The 18,825-nt window shown below is 41.3% G+C and overlaps 2 protein-coding genes across 2 annotated transcripts; one reads left to right on the forward strand and one right to left on the reverse strand.

Annotated features, from left to right (window-relative positions):
- Positions 1 to 450: 450 nt before the first annotated feature.
- On the reverse strand, positions 451 to 12,058 carry wdr20b (WD repeat domain 20b). Its single transcript, XM_074685403.1, has 4 exons — positions 11,742 to 12,058; positions 4,064 to 4,246; positions 2,523 to 3,938; positions 451 to 2,236 (listed from the first exon to the last, which is right to left on the reverse strand). Exons 1-4 carry the CDS (start codon positions 11,988 to 11,990, stop codon positions 2,180 to 2,182), a joined length of 1,905 nt encoding a protein of 634 aa, XP_074541504.1. The 5' UTR covers positions 11,991 to 12,058; the 3' UTR covers positions 451 to 2,179.
- Positions 12,059 to 14,463: 2,405 nt separating this feature from the next.
- On the forward strand, positions 14,464 to 18,669 carry hsp90aa1.1 (heat shock protein 90, alpha (cytosolic), class A member 1, tandem duplicate 1). The gene is made up of 11 exons (XM_074684939.1): positions 14,464 to 14,602; positions 15,441 to 15,590; positions 15,676 to 16,042; positions 16,132 to 16,265; positions 16,386 to 16,691; positions 16,786 to 16,951; positions 17,062 to 17,252; positions 17,355 to 17,502; positions 17,609 to 17,877; positions 17,995 to 18,328; positions 18,434 to 18,669. The coding sequence occupies exons 2-11, from the start codon at positions 15,441 to 15,443 to the stop codon at positions 18,541 to 18,543; spliced, it is 2,175 nt and encodes a 724-aa protein (XP_074541040.1). The 5' UTR covers positions 14,464 to 14,602; the 3' UTR covers positions 18,544 to 18,669.
- The last annotated feature ends 156 nt before the right edge of the window (positions 18,670 to 18,825 follow it).

Consider the following 18,825-nt stretch of genomic DNA (forward strand, 5'->3'; position numbering starts at 1 on the left):
GACGTTTGATGGGGAAAGCCACTCTTTATCTCTTTTATAGCTTGTCTCTGCATTTTTTATCTAACGACAAACCTTTTTTTCAAATAATTTCTCAATGATTAATAAAAATTGTACCCAAGTTTGTTTATATTTCACTGTATTTAGCCGCCTGTCTTCATTTTGTGTACTCATCTGTCACATGACTTGTTTTCCCTTTGAGGGGAAAAAATCTTCATCTTTTGTTTTATATGGTGGCCTTAAGTAAATATGTCTCCTCTTACTAACACATCTTGAAGTTTGTGGTGGATGTTTGTGCCGCCTGGATCATTTTGAATATGACCATTGGGGGATCATGGATGCACATTCATACCATCAATAAGTGACAAACTCATAAGATACTACAATAAGAGAATGACAGTGTGCTGAGACGATACACGTAAGAAATCAACACAACTAAAACAGGTAATCTGTCAAAGCTGTTTTAATAGGCGTCACATGGAGGAAAAGGCTCCCACTGTTAAAATTCTCAGTCGTCCTGTGTGGGTGCTTGAAAAAACACGCTCACCTCAAGCATTTATTCCATCATCAAGTGCTGACATGAGTCAGTTGGTATTTAACACAGTGTCAAATGTTTAACAAGTTCAGCATCAGTTCAGTAATTTTTACTCACAAAAAAAAAGAGAATTAAAAAAAACAGGACTCACAGATCTCAGCCTTGTCCTCAGAACACGGTCGTCAGTCTTATTTTGTTAGTTAAAGTGAATTCACACACATGTTGATGGATGAGACTAGTGAGGGGAGCTATGCCAGCGTTAGTCTTCCTGTGGTTTACCTGAGCTCGGAGTGATGGCTGAATTAGAACACTGCGTCTATGCCTTCCTGCCTATGTCGTCAAATGAATCTGCAGCGACAGGCTAGCTAGCATTCAGCACTACCTGTTAAGATAAGAGGATTTCATAGACTTCTCCTTTACCAAACGTTTCATTAATAAAAATACACCTGAATTCTCTTTATGTACAACAGGAAAGAAACAGTTTCACCTGCATATTTCAAGATTTATTTTAATATTATGTATAGATTTTCTGTAGTAGAAATATCACTATTTTCTGAAATGAGGATCTTTGAACTAATGTAATAATGATCATTTCACCCATAAATCATTGAAGTACAATATTTACATATAATACAGAGCCCATTTAATCTGAAACAATATTAAAATAAATGTTTAATAGATACAAAGGTTTTTCTTTTTAAATTCTATTTATAGTTCAACCTTGTCAAGGAGTCCTTACACACTCCAAAAATGTAAAGCCATTCTCCTCTAACAAACTATTAAGTGCAAACAATTTTTTTTCCATATAAAAAACTACTATGATTGCAGCATCCAGCGTTGAGACAAAGGGCAATAAGCCGATCCCCCAAGTGCTTCTGAAAACCTGTCTTCAAAATATATCGCCCGTGTCCTATCCTCATGAATTCCAAAATGGGAAAAGACAAAATAAAGAATAAAAACTGTGCAAATTCACTATAAAGTGTGAGACCTCTGATTTAAATATTTATGAAGGAAGAAGCTCCGATCTTTCTTGAACTTGTGTTAAGGACTGTGTTTGCACGAGGGATCACCCAGGAAGTGGTGGATCAAAGAGACTTGGCATTGGGGACGTGCTGCTGCTCCAAAACAAAACAACCTTTTTTCCCTTTATCTGTGATTGCGTTTCAAGAAACAGATCATGGGAAAAACGTTAGAATTAAACCCAAAAGAAGTTAATGGTGGAGGCCTCACCACAACGCTTACAGCATGTCTAGTCTTTGTAGATCTACAGGCACAAAGGATTGGGTTTAGAGTTTGTTATTTTCAGACTAGACACCCCTTGATATGACCACAGATGGAACAACGAGCCGGTCGACCCCTCCTAAAACCCTCCTGGACCACTTTAAAGCTTGCACTTCTACCTCCAGCAGGCTCCCAGACAAAAAAGGGGGGGGTTGAGTTTCTAACCCTGGCTCGGCCAACACTGGTTATCTAAACATGAGACATAACATAAAGAGAGCGTCTGGATGCTTGTTGTGTTGAGAATGGGTGTGACACAGGAGGTCATGTGGTGTGTGACAGTGTGTGAAGAAGCGCTGCTGGGCCTTGGCCTTGGTCATCCCCCGTCTCTGATGCATGGAGCTGTCATTAGCAGCACCTGCACTGGGGCTATACTACTGTTCCACTGGGGGAGTTGGCGGGGTTGTTTTGAGATGATAGCAATCCCTGTGGAGAGACAGATAACACACATTGATAACAAACAACAGTGTTACGTAAATGTATTCATAGAGGAAGAATAGTGAGGCCATGAGGTTTACTGTCGGAGAAGATGTGCTATTAACCATCAAAATGCTGAGGGTTTGGTTTAAATCTGGCGTGAAATAACCAAAACCTTTGGCTGCACACAGCGGCCTTTACAGCTTCTGAATGCAGAGGAAAAAATGGCTGTGCGCGAGACAATGGAAGTTAAGAGGTGTCACATGACAGTATCCTCGAGAGGCCTGTCACTCACCACTTTCCCAGGCCTAGCCCATGTGCAAACGAAACCCTCCTGACAGGCTGTTACCAGACAGTCCTCAAGGAAGATTAACACAGTGAGTCTCTCGTGAGCGATCTTCTTGCACACCAGCGGCTCGAGCAGCGGCACATCCTCCATGCGCGGGCAGAGCGTCGTGCCCAGAGTCTTTGCTATTTCTGTTTTTGCCGTCCGGGAGGAGCTGAGCTGGTTGAGCTTGTCGCTGCTCTTGCTGCTGATGTGCCCCATGCTGTGGTTCCGCTTATGGTCCTTCTCGTGGCGCTCCTTGCGCGAGTCATGTAACGACAGGGTGGCAAACTTGCTAACACCCGTGGCGATGAATGCGCTGTCGATGATGCTGTTGCCCTTGGTGCTGCCACTGCTGTTGCTGCTGCTGCCTGTGTGGCTGTTAGGCGTGCTGCCCCCTGGTGGGTTGGAGGCCTGGGGCAAGCTGTTAGAGCGTGGGAGCGTTCCAGGGAGAGAGTTCGCTGGGTTAGCACTAGTGCTGCTATTGCTCACAATGTCTTTACCATTAGTTCCACTGGGGTTAGTCGTGGATGCAGTAGTCGTAGTAGTCGTAGTAGAAGTAGTAGTTTGTCCAGTGGTTGGGGGGCTTGTGGCACTCATAACATTAGTGTGAGTCCTAGTGCGGGACAAAGGGAGATGAGGGAAGAGAATGTCCTCTGTTAAGTCCCACAAACACAGCTGGGTGTCCTGACCCACTGAGCCAAACCTGTATGTCACGCTAACAGGCCGACTGTCTGTAGAGTTCCTCTTAGAAAGGCGTGAGTGAGCGCTGTTCGCTCTGTCTCTCCCTGCACCGAAGTGAATCTGCTCATGGAAGTCCTCATCACTGCCGCTGAACTCCGCTGGGGGGTCGCCATCCTCCACGCTGGTGGTGCAGTGGTCAAACGCCACCACACTCACCCACGATTTGTGACCGTGCCCCCGAGCAATTACCCTACAGTCCGAAAATGACCACACCGTCACCAGGTCATCCTCCCCTCCTGCCACAATATATCGTCCGTCTGGGCTCCAGCACACACACAGTAAACCACCAAAGTAGCTTTTCATAGTCCCATGGAGCTCTGCAGCGTCGAAGCCAAACACCCGCAGGAAGCCGTCCTGGCTCGCACACGCCAGAAACTTCCCATCTGGGGAGAAGGCGAACTCATTGAGTGCTCCTTCACCAACAGTCCAGCGCAGTAGCGGGTTGCGAGCTGACTTGCTCTTACATGTGTGCACGGCGTAGTTTTCACCCTGCTTCAGGAGCTGGTAGTGAGGTGCCGTGGTGCCACAGGTGTTTTCCACGTTGTACAAATACATACTGCCACTGGAGTGAGCCACCAGGAACAGGCTCTCTGAACCAGGAACCCATCGCACACACGTTACTCGCGACTTGTCGATAAGTCTCTGGAAGAGCAGGACAAAGAAACAGAGAGAGAACAGAAAAGTTTAACAAGGGATTCGTCCCATTCACAGAAGAAAACTCAGGTGTGCTGTCTCTTAGTTGGTTCAAGTAGCTGACGTGAGCCTACCTCTTCATTGAAGAGTTTGCTGGTTTCCTTCTTTATTGGGTCGATGAGCTGCACCTGACCCGCAGAGAAGCCCACAAGCAGGGAGACGCTCTCTGCTGTCGCTGTGAGTGGGTTGAAGTCATGACATGTGGGCTGCGTTCCTTTGTATATTCTCTTGTCTATGGGCTTACTGAGATCAGCAGCCTAAGAAAAAGGATGAAAAAGTAGAATGTGACTGATATAAGCCATTGACTCTGCTCAGAAAAGACAGAATTCATCCTGACGGACTCTTACTTTGCTTTTCATGTCGTTTGAAATACAACCTGAGAGCCTTTTGAACATATTGTACTTCAGACTCTGCCTTTCCTTTTATTTGAGCACTTGTTTCTGACAAAAACACATTTACCTGCTGACACATCGTCCACTCATACAAAAGTCTCAGAAACATCAAGCTGACAGTTTACTACATGGTAACTATGACTATTCTACAAGCCCTGCTGGGAGAAATCAGCTATTTTTATGTCTATTAAGGCATTTTAAAAAATATGTCATATGAGTGATACTGTTAATTAGAGAAACAAGTCCTTTTTGTTAAAGTACTGAAAAGACAGACAGGAACATATGATCAACTAGGGATGGGTAGCGAATGAGGTACTTTTACAAGTATCGGCCGAAAGGTACCCATCCCTATGATCAACAGTTGAAGAGGACAGAAACGATCCTGTGAACTAGTGCTGCACAATGCCATTATTCAAAACAAAATTAGTCAATATGCTTTGATGTAAAGGAACATAATTTGATTTCTAGTAGTTTTGAAAATGCACTTCTCGATAGACATGTATTGATTATATATGTTTTAAATTTTTAAGTACAACTAAAGAAAGCACGAACAGGAGTAAAGTTACGTTTTTGTTTGAAATCTTGATACAATGCTTTATTTTAGTGTGGCTTGTTTTATTCTTATTTTTGTTGTCCTGTATTTTTAATAAATAGAAATAAGCAAAAATAAATGCTATTTATTAGAGTGTGGGCTCAAACAATCCAGACCCCCCGCTGCATAAGTCAGTGTCCTGGTCAGGGTTAACCTGACATGCCAGACGGACAGTTTCATATATCCGCCACGGAATTATTTCACAAGTCCATCTGAGTAGCAGCTATTCCGATTTGTTTTCAGAGGCGGGACTTTAAAAAAAATCCGCAGCTGGTGATTGGACGACCGTTCTGATTAACACACTCACCACAGACCAATCCACATCAAGCCATGGTATGACGTAGCTTATGTAAGCCGATGCTTCTAAGAAACAATAGATGTACAATTACTGAATCATGAGAAACAGCTGTGAAAAAGGCGTTAAACGACAGCTGCCGTTTTTATAAATTTAACTTAAGAATCAAAGGAACGCTGACAAGTACAAAAGTCTGCTGACGTCACGTCTGCTCCCACAGCTCCCGCCTCTCTTCCCTGATTGGACCGGTCAGAATTTAGCCAAGTGAATTCGTTGGTCATTGGAGCTCTGCAAGATGGACCTGCTGGAGTTCAGAAACTGAATCAGGCAGGTCCGTCTGCTCTGCAAGGTTAGGTCAGGGTACCCCAGTCTAGAAAGTCTGGACACGCCCCTGCTTGTCAGCTCGTACCTTTTTGCATGTTATGTTGCTCTGCTCATCAACAGATGGATTTATGCTGAGTGAAGGGTTCTGTCAATAAAATGAAATGTTACACCGAAAGACAGGACTCAACTTTCCTTCAGGTAAAAGTCGAACAACTTCTCACGTATTTCTGGCCGTGCAGAGTGCCGCTCTATCTCCAGTCAATATCTACGAACAATGATCCATGCATGACACCAAAAAGAGGATTTTCTTCAGTAGAGTGGATGTTCTGAGAAAAACTAATGTTGATATCTTCACTAAAGCAAAAAGTAACGAGAGCATTATTTTTGAAGAGCAGATTGTTTTATGTACATGTATCAACTACACTATTAATTACCTGAGGATGAATCAAAGAGGGGTCCTTACTTTGTAAATGTTTTAGTGAAAGGTTTTAGGAAAAACTTAAAAGCTGCCACACAAAAAAACAGATTATTGAAGGAGCATTTATTTGTATTAAAGTCTTTGCATCTGACACTGAAATGTCTCTGCCATTCAACAACAGACAATTTGACTTTAATGAAACTTTTTCCCTGTATCTTTGTGACCCTCTTATACTCTGTTTTCAGGCAGTAAAAAAGGGAGAGAAAGCCATGGGGATATAATCAAGAGGTGGTCAGAGTTGATACATCGACAGTTTAAAGAAAAAGTTTGTTTTAAAACATAATAATTATTCCACCCACATTGCAATCCTATAGTTATTTCAGCCAGCAGAACGTTTTGATAGCTCTCTGAATAATTCAAGGAATTGTAAAATATCTTAGGGTGTGCTATAAAAGGCTTTGACCACAAAAGAAATTCAATTCAATTCAAAAGCAACATTACACTCTATATTCAATAATTCATATCAGAATTTGGATTAAAAACAACTACATAACTGTTTTGGATTTGATATGCTGTCGTTCAGAAAGGGACCAGAATTTCCATTTGATAATAAAAAAAAATAATAAATAAAAAAAAATCATAGCAGACCTCAAATTTCTTAAAAAACATATTTTCCTGCCGTGCTGAAAGCTGCTTTTTTTTCACCAACTGTCATCAATAAAAAGGCAAAAGGGAACTGCATCTTCAAGTTCAGATTTATGCTTCCCTGGTTTTCAAATAGCATTTTGACACATCACACTGTCCAAATGATATGTTAACCTTTTCAAAATTCACTGGGTAAACTGTTGAAGGTGGAGACAGAGCTGAAATAAACATTACAGAGGTCACTGTTTCCATCGAGCTATCTTTGTCATTTGATGCTGAACAATAAAAAAAACAAGATAAAAAAGAATCAAAATTCACAATGCATCAGTAACTCATACACCACAGTCCTGATTCTGTGATCAGAGTGCTGCAGACAGGAGAAAACGCACGTGTCTTTTCATACAACTCAACGGGCCTCTCCCAAACTGCCCCTTCACTTTCTTCCTTCATGCTTCAATTTGGGCATTCATGAAGGGGGTCCAGGGAGGAAGGGGAAAGGAAAATATTAAACACAACATGAAAGTATTTAATACTAGAAAAGCACTCAGAGAGCGCAGACCTCCGCCAAGCATATTGTGATTGTCACACAGCACTTAAGTCCTACTTTAATGTTATACTCCCTTTCAGCAGACTGTCTGCTACAATTTGCTGTTAGTTACAGGTTTGTACAATAATTTGTTACCTGACAGTGTTGAAAACTATGATGACCCAGTACACACTTCATATTCTGGATCTTAGTATCCAGAATATTGCCAGGATCTGGATCGTACTTTTACATCTGTCAGAAATTATGAAGACCGTGTCTGTATTGTTTTGCAAAGCAATCTGACCATTTAACGTGGCGTGTCCTATCTCACAATGATAAGGAATACTATAAAAAAAATCCTGGATCCAGACGGTGACGGTCTGGATAACCTCCAAACTGTAATCTCTTCCTTATTATCCCATTTTGAACATTTCCTGAAAAATTCATGAAGATCCGTTGGTTAGTTTTTGAGTTATGTTGTTCACAGACAAACTAACAGACAAACTCCCCCAAATACATTAACCTCCTTGGCAGAGGAAAACATAATGACAGGTTGTTGACTCTACAGTCATGGTTCAAAACAACCAGGGACAACATCTCCGTAATTTAGAAGCACATTAATAAAAGAGAGGTTAGCTTAGCCAGAACAGCTTGGGTCAGAGCAGTGAGTCTGAAGTGCAGTGAAAACTCTGCTGAACCTCAGAGAGGTAACATTACAATATGTTCTAACCTATGATGGACTCGAACACCTGGCAGGGAAGACTCTCTTGGTGTACTGAATTTGTGCTAACAGCAGAATTTTACTTCAACTACTTGTTTGGAAATCTAGCGCTTCCACATCACATGGCATTAGACAGTCATTAGAGAGTTGGTGATTGTAAAGTTTGAGCCATCAGCTACATTAGACTTAGAGCGTGGTCACACTGGCCATCCAAAACGTGCCGTGCCTAAGCACAATTGCCCCCCTGCAGCGCTGTTCCCCGCTGGAGAGTACGGCCAGCAGTCACACTACCCCTTTATGAACCAGACTTTAGCGGGTATCAGACACGCGCACGGCCCGCCTACGTCATCGTGAAGCGTCTGTTTACATGAAGCGTGATCTCATCAGAGTCAGCACAGTGAGACACAGAGAGCACTGCTACAACTTTAGAGACTTTTGGACTTATATTAAGTCGTTTTTGCCCGACACAGCCCTCTAACACCCCCGCTTTGTTTAAAATGATAGTCGAGAGATGCCCTCGCGGTGATTATACATAATGGATCGCACGCGCTGTCCGCGTGCTTGTGCTCGTGCATGAAGTAAACCGTGCCGAAGCCCACCTCTTCGAAGCGTGCCGAAGCACGGAAGGGAATCGTGCTTAAGCACGGTACAGTTGAGGTCACACTGGCCATTCCAAACGTGCTTTACGGCTGAAGCGTGCTTAGGCACGGCACGATTGGCTGTGTGACCTTAATGCATTATCAGGGATGGGTACCAAATTAGGTACTTCTTTAGGTATCGACCGAAATCTGTAAAAAAGAACCTGGTACCAATTCATGTAAAATCAAAAGGTACCATGTTTAGGTACCTAAATCCATCCTTGAAACTGTGAGGAAGTCGAACAGTAAGAGATCTTCCATGCTGGACATGAACACAACATTGCAAGGTTATATACTGAAGATTGAGTATGTTAAATTGAAAAATTTGTATATTTAATTATAAAAATTTGATATATTTTCAGAACATAAACACAAAGTAGTACCAAAAATTGTAGTAGTACCGATTGCTAGGTACCGTGCATCGGTACTGTATCGTTTCAAATGTGAAAGGTACCCATCCCTATGCATAATGCTTCCATAATCAAGACCTCCCATTTCCACCTCCAGTCTCGCTGACATCATGTATTGCAACAAGTGGTCAGTGTAAACAATAACCAAGGAGTGAGGAATTTTTCATAGACGATAGGAGACAGATGCAGTCCAAAATGTGGCTGAATTTCACGCAAAACGTTTGTAGCAACGTGTTAAGTCTGTGGAGGAAACATCAGCTACATGCTGAACCTTTTCCTGAAGCATGGTTCTGATTCAGACGCAGTAAGCTAGATCTGATACTGGCAGCAAAGGACCAATCCACCGGGCAGATGCAAAGGCTCATTTTTCCAACTCAAATGAGAAAATCTTGAATTTACCATAACATCACTGTCCCTTCCATATCTTTATATAAAGACATTATAAGATAAATGATGGTGTCAGTTGGATCAGACCAGTTTGGGTATCAGCCAGTGCCAACACCAAAGTATCAGTATCAAGCCTTAAAAAGCAGGATGGCTGCTCCTCTGTATTTAATATCAGAACCCACATGTGTGACACTCAACGTTGCAGGTGTCTCAGTTTAAAGAGTGATAATGTCAACTAGTATCTTTCAGCTGAGTGCGTCTCATAAATTGCGATAGTTTTTAATTTGAGGCATACTGTGCATGGCATGGGTATATTTTTTTTTCATCAAAAAATTCTGACAAGTTTTGGTTGAAGTTGCCAGTTAAGAGGCTCACTCTTAAAGGTGGGACACCAGTCAAAGAGCTACACAGTCTTAGCAGTGCAGTAAGTTCATGTCCTTTGTTGAAACATAAAACCCTGTGTAGGCCAACCTGGCACTGGTTTCAATAAAATCTTATTAATGCCCATCCCTGTAGTCTAACAGGTGAAACATGAGGAGAGGAGCACATTAACTTGTAAAAAACTGAAATGAATCTCTAAAGAAGTTAGAGCACTGTGCATGGCTGTAGACTGGTTTTGAGCTGAAGGGAGGGGATTTCATGATGAGTCACAATAAAGCACAAATAAACTGCCCACAATAATAACAAAATCATGACACTGCTATGATTCAATAGGAGAGGAAATGCATGATAAACACATAATGATACACCGAAACATCTGATCAAAGTGAACAAGAAAAAAACTTAAAAGTAAAGTACAGGAGTCACACAGTGGTGACACAGTGAAGTAGTAACTTACTAAGTCAAATTATAAGGAAAATGTATTGAGGACTAGAGAATGTTAAGATGGCTTAATGCTTCATCGATGGATGTTTTCTCCCACCCCCTATTTGGTATGCAAATTATGAGGTCATGTCAGTGTACATGCAAGTGATCTCTCTGTTTTCTAAATCACTCTTATTTGTTTTAATAGAGCAACAATGAAGCTGTAGGGGAAATGCCGACAGGCGCATGACTTTGACAAAACCTCACAACATAAATATGTCAAATATTGATAAGTCTATGAAGTGGTGCTGTCACTGGGAGTTAGCTCATTTTAAAGCGATCTGTCGACAGCTGCCCATTTACATTTCAGAGGATAGTTTCCAAAATATCATCAGAGTAAACAACATCTTTTTGAAGTGAAGTTTTGGCACTAACAATATGTTAATACAATGCAGTGTGTGAGACTGTCCCTGCCTAAAAACACAGTATCAATGTATCAAAGCTGTGTAGTTTGGATTGAATTGGAAGACTGTTTCTGTTTGAGATAGGTCACTTTTATAGACATTAAAATGATGCCTGAAATTACACGTTTACTTTACTGCAGCTGGCGAAACTGTCATTAAAAATAGCCAACCAAACAACGGAAATACTGCTGTAAGAATCATTAAATGAACGAGCACAGCACTTGAAAAAACTGTTGTTACATTTAAAAAGGGAATTTACAATTAGAAAGAAGACTGAAAAAGATCTAAAATTTTAACTATTTTTGAGGGTTGAGACTGAAGGAAAACAAATATTTAAAATCAACCAACTCACAAGTGTCACTGTGCAGTAATATTTTGTTCCACACCTGAAACCCCCCTGAAAAAGAGAAACCTGTGCATAGTTTTCACTTGGTGGTTCGGCTTCTATTGTTGGACTGAATGTACTGAAGCTGCTTCAGGGACGACCACATCATCAGCATGATCACCACTGTCACACTCACCATCCCTGCTAAACAAGCCCAAACATGGCTTGCTGCAGTGACATCATCACTGTGTGCAACACAACAGTGGATCACATTGCATCACATCCACACCGTGACAGTGGAGTGCACACACATCATTACATCACGGATAATACACATTTCTCTCTGGCACTCCTGTGGCTGTGGATGTGAAACGCTGTGCTCCATAATAGAGACAACAACTCTGCTGGACAGCACTGTTGTCAACTTCCTACTCACAGAATAGCGTTATGGGTACTGCACAGACTTAACAATAAACAAACCAGTTACAGGACAGGTACTGTCAAACGTTATTCTATTGACACGGAAATCCCATGCCACAGATTGTCACGGGAAGGGGGCTCAAACAACTGAGAGGCTATGAAGTGCACAATGAAGTGTAACAACAACAAACTGTGGCGATGTTAGCTAAGAATGCTAATTAGCTCCTAACTTAGCAAGGTCTGCTACATGGCCTTGTCTTGACAATCTGCGCACTTCAATGACAGAGGGAAAGCGAGCTGACAGCCAGGGTGCAACACGTTTGAAGGTGCCAAGGTAGTGGGACTGCAGGTGGACAGCGCGGGCTTCGTCGCTGCACTCCGTGTTGTTTACCTTTCTCACGCCTTTGTAGATATAAAAGTAGAGTTCCCGGCCCACATTGAAACAGATCCTGTCGCCGTTGCCGGACTGGTCGTTGACGTTGACGAAGGAGACCTTGACGGGATTCGAGCCCTGCGAGTTGAAAGGCACCCTGTTCGGGCGGCTGTATTCGGAGTGAGTGAGGAGTTTGTAGACGCCTTCTCGTGTGGTGAATTGGGTTTTAATTTCGTTCATCTCCTTCCCTCCTCCCTCCGCCGCCATCTTGGAAATTGGCGTTCATCCTTGTCTGGGCCCCGGATGTCACCAACAGCGCATGCGTTGAACTGTTGAAGTCCAGCAGCCATGCGTGTTAAATTGTAAAGTCATGTGAGACAAAACTAGAAAATAAATAGGGATGGAAAAAATGCTAACCAAGGGTACTAACATTACTTTTTCAGTAAATTTTTGTTGTTTACCTTCATTTTTTATGAGAAGTTTTCAAATTCACCCCTTTTACTTTTTCACCCCACACAAAGTTTTGCACTTTACTACGTTCTAATAGTAACCTACCTGTACGAAATTTACAGAAATTTCTGGAAGCATATTATAGCTCCCGTGTAACAGCGTGACAATCAGCCAAGTGAGTTTCATTATATAGACTTTCAACTCTTTTCAACGACATTTCAAAGTTCTTTGATAATTTTCTTATAAGTTTATGTGTCATTTCAAGTTCCAACTTGAAATGACACATAAACTTATAAGAAAAAATTGTCTTGATCAAGACAGTTTTGTTCACTTCATCTACTACTTTTTTTAAGTACGGCATTTATTCAAATCCTCATTTAAGCCTCTTCTGTGCTGTTTATCATATTACAAAACAAGTTTGGGAAATATTCTTCATAATTTTGGGGGGTTATCTTTACCCCCTCACTGTCATAGCCATAAGTACCCACTCTAAGTAGCCCACAGTTTACTAACAGTATATTAAGAGACTCCACGCCTTAAGTAAAATGTCATCAAATAAATTAAAATAACAATTTTCTTTGCAATCCTGAAAACAAAGGAAGAATATTTGAATAACAGACTTGAACAAAGAAAAGTAGATAGATGGGGAATCTGAAGCTTTGATTTACTGATTATAGAATATACTCCTATACTAGGAAAAGGTATTCTGAAATAAATAAATAAAAAACAATGAAACGCTTGCGCTAGCTACATAAATTCTGAAATTAAACAAACACGGACTGAGATTTAAGCCCACAAAATTTCAGACAATGGACCTCCATTATCCAGCTCTTCATTCTAGAAACATCCAGATACAGATGTATTACTCACACAAGCATTAGTTTCAGCAACCATTTTATCTTAGAAGACAATTTAAACCACGTGGCTTTGAGCTTCAGAAAATATCATCTTACAGTGATTGCAACAGTCTCAGGTTCTCCATGTTTCTTGGTCGCATGGCACGCAGCTTCTAGCACTGTCTGCTATTACCTAGAAACATTTCAATTACATAACAGAGCTTCAGTAAATGTAATACACTGCCATCCTCTGGTCAGCTCTGGGATCTCGGGGCCTACAGTTCACCAAAGCATGCAATACTTAAATCTAATATAGCCTTGCATTTATTGCATTATACGATATTTTAAAACCTCCATGCTCTTCAGTTTTTTTATGGTATGCAATGCTATGATATCTTACTCAGTTTTCTAATGTGGCCCTGATAACTTTCTTTATACAGTTCAGTGCTTATCACAATCTTAAACTAAATACATGTCCCTGTTTGACATCTAAGCACTTGAGCTTAAAAACCGCATTAAAATAGTATTCGAGTAATGTATTCTCAGATTTAAAAAATACATAAAACAATTAAACACTTAATTTAAAAAAGATACCATCAAAAGTAACTTACTTCAAGGAGATCGGGAACTCTATTACCAGATTTTTAACTGCTGTCAATATAAACACGTCAAAGCACATGTGTGGGGCCAACAGAGTAGGGCTTAATATCCAAAACTCCTAAAGGGGCCAGCTATTTGTCCGGCTATGGCAATAAACTGGTGCCATTTTTTTAACAATAGATTGCCCCAGAAAGGATGAATAAAGTTGTTTGAATTTAGTGGAAGAAACTCTGAAATATCTTCTAAAGGGAACTTTCAGAGGATCCTGTCAGCATGTAGAACATCCATGTGGTGATTAAGGTCAGATGCAGCTGAAAAATCAAGAATCTTCCAGAAGTGTATGGAGTGTATCAGGAGTATATCAATAAAATCTATATTTAAAATCCAAAGTAAACTCATGCGAACTCACAATAAATTTCTAGAACATACAATTTTATTGTTATTATGGACAGATTTATCCAACCACTTGAAATGTGAACCCCCTCTAAAGCTGAAAAAAGAAACAGGCCTGCTCTCCATGAGAAACCTCATGGCAAGCGTGTGTCCATGCGGCTTCTCAACAGCAGCTGATAGTAAAGGCCTTGCACAGCTGTGACGCTTACTGGGGGGTATGGGGCCTAACAGCTAGACAAGCTATCAGGAAAGCTCTTGTTGTGATTGACAGGCACTCCTTGTGACTCTGCAGCCCTACAAGGGCACATAAACTTAGGGCTGTGGAGTTGTTCACAACCCCCCCTTACTGTAGTGAACGAATCTTCTGGAAGCTTCTGAATGGGAGCTTCGAGAACCCCCCCCCCCCTTAAGTATAAAAAGACACGGCCTGTCGCGGGCTCTGCATAGAGTCAAAAGACACTCACTTGAACTCACCAAGAGTAACTAGCTGCCCACTGGGAGAGCAGTGAAGCATCATTTGGAGCTCCTCTGGAAGAGAAGACAAGCTTTGTAGTTCATTTGACGACTATCTCCAACAAGCAGCCGTAGATCATAATCAAGGTAAGACACCTAACATTGAATACAGTAATTTGTTGCTCTGCAAGTTGTATTTAAAAAAGGTAGCTCAGAGAAAAAAAAAATCAAATAAATCAAGTACTGATTTGCTATGGATAATTGCAGAACAGAAAGCACACTTATTGTACCAGTATTGTAGATTTTTTTTTAAATATATCAATTTGAAAAGAACTGTCAGTACTCAAGTCATACTATGGCATGGAAGGAGCACATGGCAAGCAGGGTGACCCTGTTACCGCAATGGCGGGTGGGTGGGAGGACTGACTGGCACAAAGAGCAGATAGCTCAGAGCAGACAACTATCAAACATGTTTTATAATTATGGGCTATATTAAAGGTAAATTTATCACTTGAATACAAAATATGGTGTGGTTTTGATCACAAGTAGTTAAAAAAAAAGTTACCGCAAAGAAAATGTCTTTGTTTCAGATATGAATGACCCAAAAAGAAAAAAAACATAAAGGTTACTGCTCGGCAGTTAAAGCTCAAAATTTAATTTATTGCACATCTTTGCTTTTCAAGCTGCCATTCCTTCCTTTAACATCAAGGTGTTAAATGACACATGCTGAAGCCTTTCGGGGGTTGGGGGACGCCACAGAACCCCACCCATTGGCCCAAATGGTCAGGGTTTGATTGACAGTGGGAGCATATGTTCAGCAGTAATTTCTCTTCTGAGGCCATGAGTCTGCAGCGAGGAAAAGACCTTTGGGACATTAGGTTTTATAATTATTAGAAAAGAAACATAAATTAGTTTATAGTTTAAAGGAAAATAAGTGTGCTTAATCAATTGTGCATAAAATTAAACATTATTTGCTTTTCTTTAGATGCCTGAGAACGCAGGACGTGGTATGGAGGAGGAGGTGGAGACCTTTGCATTCCAGGCTGAGATTGCTCAGCTGATGTCCCTGATCATCAACACTTTCTACTCAAACAAAGAGATCTTCCTTAGAGAGCTTATCTCCAACTCCTCAGATGTAAGTGAGAACAGCCTACTTTAAAATGGTTCCTTCTTATATTCACACAATAATTTTATTAACAACATTGTATGTTTTTGAACAGGCCTTGGACAAAATCAGATATGAAAGCCTGACAGACCCCAGCAGACTTGAGTCCTGCAAGGAATTGAAGATTGAAATCAGACCTGATCTGCACGCCCGCACACTGACCCTGATCGACACAGGTATCGGAATGACCAAAGCCGACCTGATCAACAACCTGGGCACAATTGCCAAGTCTGGCACCAAAGCCTTCATGGAGGCTCTGCAGGCTGGAGCTGACATCTCTATGATTGGTCAGTTTGGTGTTGGTTTCTACTCTGCCTACCTGGTGGCTGAGAAGGTGACCGTCATTACCAAGCACAATGATGACGAGCAGTATGTGTGGGAGTCTGCAGCTGGAGGCTCCTTCACAGTTAAACCAGACACTGGTAAGTTTGATAACCAGCAAAGATGTAATGCTCCATTCAGTTACATGAATAAAATTGATCCGAGAAATGTTTTTAATTTCTATTTTTAGGAGAGTCCATCGGCAGAGGTACAAAAGTGATCCTCCACCTCAAAGAGGATCAGACAGAATACTGTGAGGAGAAGCGCGTAAAGGAGGTTGTGAAGAAGCACTCACAGTTCATCGGTTACCCTATCACCCTTTATGTAAGTAGTAAAAGCAATAACCTAATAATAAAAAAAAAATAAAAGAAACCTTATTGTCAGCCATGAATTGGCACTTTTTAGATAAATATTCTTAAACTGCTTATCTTCTCTAAAAACAAGGTGGAGAAGACAAGGGAGAAAGAAGTAGACATGGATGAAGGAGAGAAGGAAGAGGAAGTTGAGAAAGAAACCCCTGAGAACAAGGACAAGCCTAAGATCGAGGATGTTGGATCTGATGAAGATGAAGACTCAAAGGACGAAAAGAACAGGAGGAAGAAGAAGGTCAAGGAAAAGTACATTGATGCCCAGGAGCTGAACAAGACCAAGCCAATTTGGACCCGTAACCCTGATGACATCACCAACGAGGAGTATGGAGAGTTCTACAAGAGTCTGACCAATGACTGGGAGGACCACCTGGCTGTGAAGGTAAGAACTACCCCACTTACCTTCAGTGATTTAAGTAGCCTCTCTCTAAAGATTTGTAAGGTTTTAACACTTCACTGATTTCTTGTCTGCACAGCATTTCTCAGTGGAGGGTCAGTTGGAGTTCCGTGCCCTGCTCTTTATGCCCAGAAGAGCTGCTTTTGACCTCTTTGAAAACAAGAAAAAGAGAAACAACATCAAGCTGTACGTGCGCAGGGTCTTCATCATGGACAACTGTGAGGAGCTCATCCCAGAGTACCTCAGTGAGTATTAGAACATTTATCTTTCAAAGCAATACACTCTTCCTCAAAAGTCATACTTGTAGTAGCATTGTTACTTAGTAGCATTAATTATCTTAATCTCCACCATTCAGATTTCATCAAGGGTGTTGTGGACTCTGAGGATCTGCCCCTGAACATCTCCAGAGAGATGCTGCAGCAGAGCAAGATCTTGAAAGTCATCCGCAAGAACTTGGTCAAGAAGTGCCTGGAACTCTTCTCTGAGCTTGCTGATGACAAGGACAACTACAAGAAATGTTACGAGCAGTTCTCCAAGAACATCAAGGTAAGTTAGATGATGAATGTTTTTTATGCATAACCACACACAGAAATGTTTTATCTCTCTTTTTCAACAATGAAATTCACTGACATGTCCTTTCCCGTCTAGCTTGGTATCCATGAAGACTCACAGAACAGGAAGAAGTTGTCAGAGCTGCTGCGTTACTACACCTCAGCTTCTGGAGACGAGATGGTGTCCCTGAAGGAATATGTTTCACGCATGAAGGAGAACCAGAAACACATCTACTACATCACAGGTTAGATATTCAACTTAATTTAAAACATTTTTCTTTTTTACACTACCGTTTTTTGTGGGATTTGGTCATGGCTTCACTACATATTCAACTGCATTACTTTTCACAGGTGAGACCAAAGACCAGGTGGCCAACTCTGCCTTTGTGGAGCGCCTCCGCAAAGCTGGCCTTGAGGTCATCTACATGATCGAGCCTATTGATGAGTACTGCGTCCAGCAGCTGAAGGAGTATGATGGTAAGAACCTGGTTTCAGTGACCAAGGAGGGCCTGGAGCTGCCTGAGGATGAAGATGAGATAAAGAAGCAGGAGGAACTCAAAGTCAAATTTGAGAATCTGTGCAAAATCATGAAGGACATTTTGGACAAGAAGATTGAAAAGGTACTGACCACAAGATGAATCTACATGTTTTGTTTTTGTTTTTTCCCCCCTATAATTCTAACATTGCAGCTGCATTTGTCTGACTTTGAGAATAACAGAATATTTCATCATTAACAGGTCACAGTTTCCAACCGCCTGGTCTCCTCCCCATGCTGCATCGTCACCAGTACCTATGGTTGGACAGCTAACATGGAGAGGATCATGAAGTCTCAAGCTCTGAGGGATAACTCCACCATGGGCTACATGACAGCCAAGAAGCACCTTGAGATCAATCCTATGCATCCCATTGTAGAAACTCTGAGAGTGAAGGCAGAAGCTGACAAGAACGACAAAGCAGTCAAAGACTTGGTCATCCTCCTGTTTGAGACTGCCCTGCTGTCGTCAGGATTCACACTGGAAGACCCACAGACACACGCCAACCGCATTTACAGAATGATCAAGCTTGGTCTTGGTAAGCTTATTTTCCCTGAGACATTTCAGATAATGCATTAATTACTGTCTTCATCACAGAATAATACCGGGCTTTTGGTGATAATGTATTGTTTCTAATTCACAGGCATTGATGACGATGACTCCACAGTTGAGGACCTCATTCAGCCTGCTGATGAAGACATGCCTGTCTTGGAAGGAGATGATGACACATCAAGGATGGAGGAAGTTGACTAAACAACTCTTAAACGCTTTTTGCAAAATTATGTTGCTTTTTTTGTAAACGACCTAGCTTCTTAAACAAAGACATGACATACTAACAGGACACTTTTAACACCATCAACTCGTTAATAAGTCAGACAATGGAACGTATAAGCCACAATGTGGCTTAGCATATTGCATAAGCTGCTTATATAAAGCTTCTGACAACTATTAAGAGTAATATAAAGTCACCTCAGATATGACTTGAGGTTATTTTGTTACTGTAACATTTTTTATGAAATGCAAACAAATTTGTAA

Source organism: Halichoeres trimaculatus, unplaced genomic scaffold, assembly GCF_033239565.1.
Source record: "Halichoeres trimaculatus isolate MK-OKI-2021-1 unplaced genomic scaffold, fHalTri1.1 fHalTri1_scaffold_13, whole genome shotgun sequence".
NCBI classification, from domain to species: domain Eukaryota; kingdom Metazoa; phylum Chordata; class Actinopteri; order Labriformes; family Labridae; genus Halichoeres; species Halichoeres trimaculatus.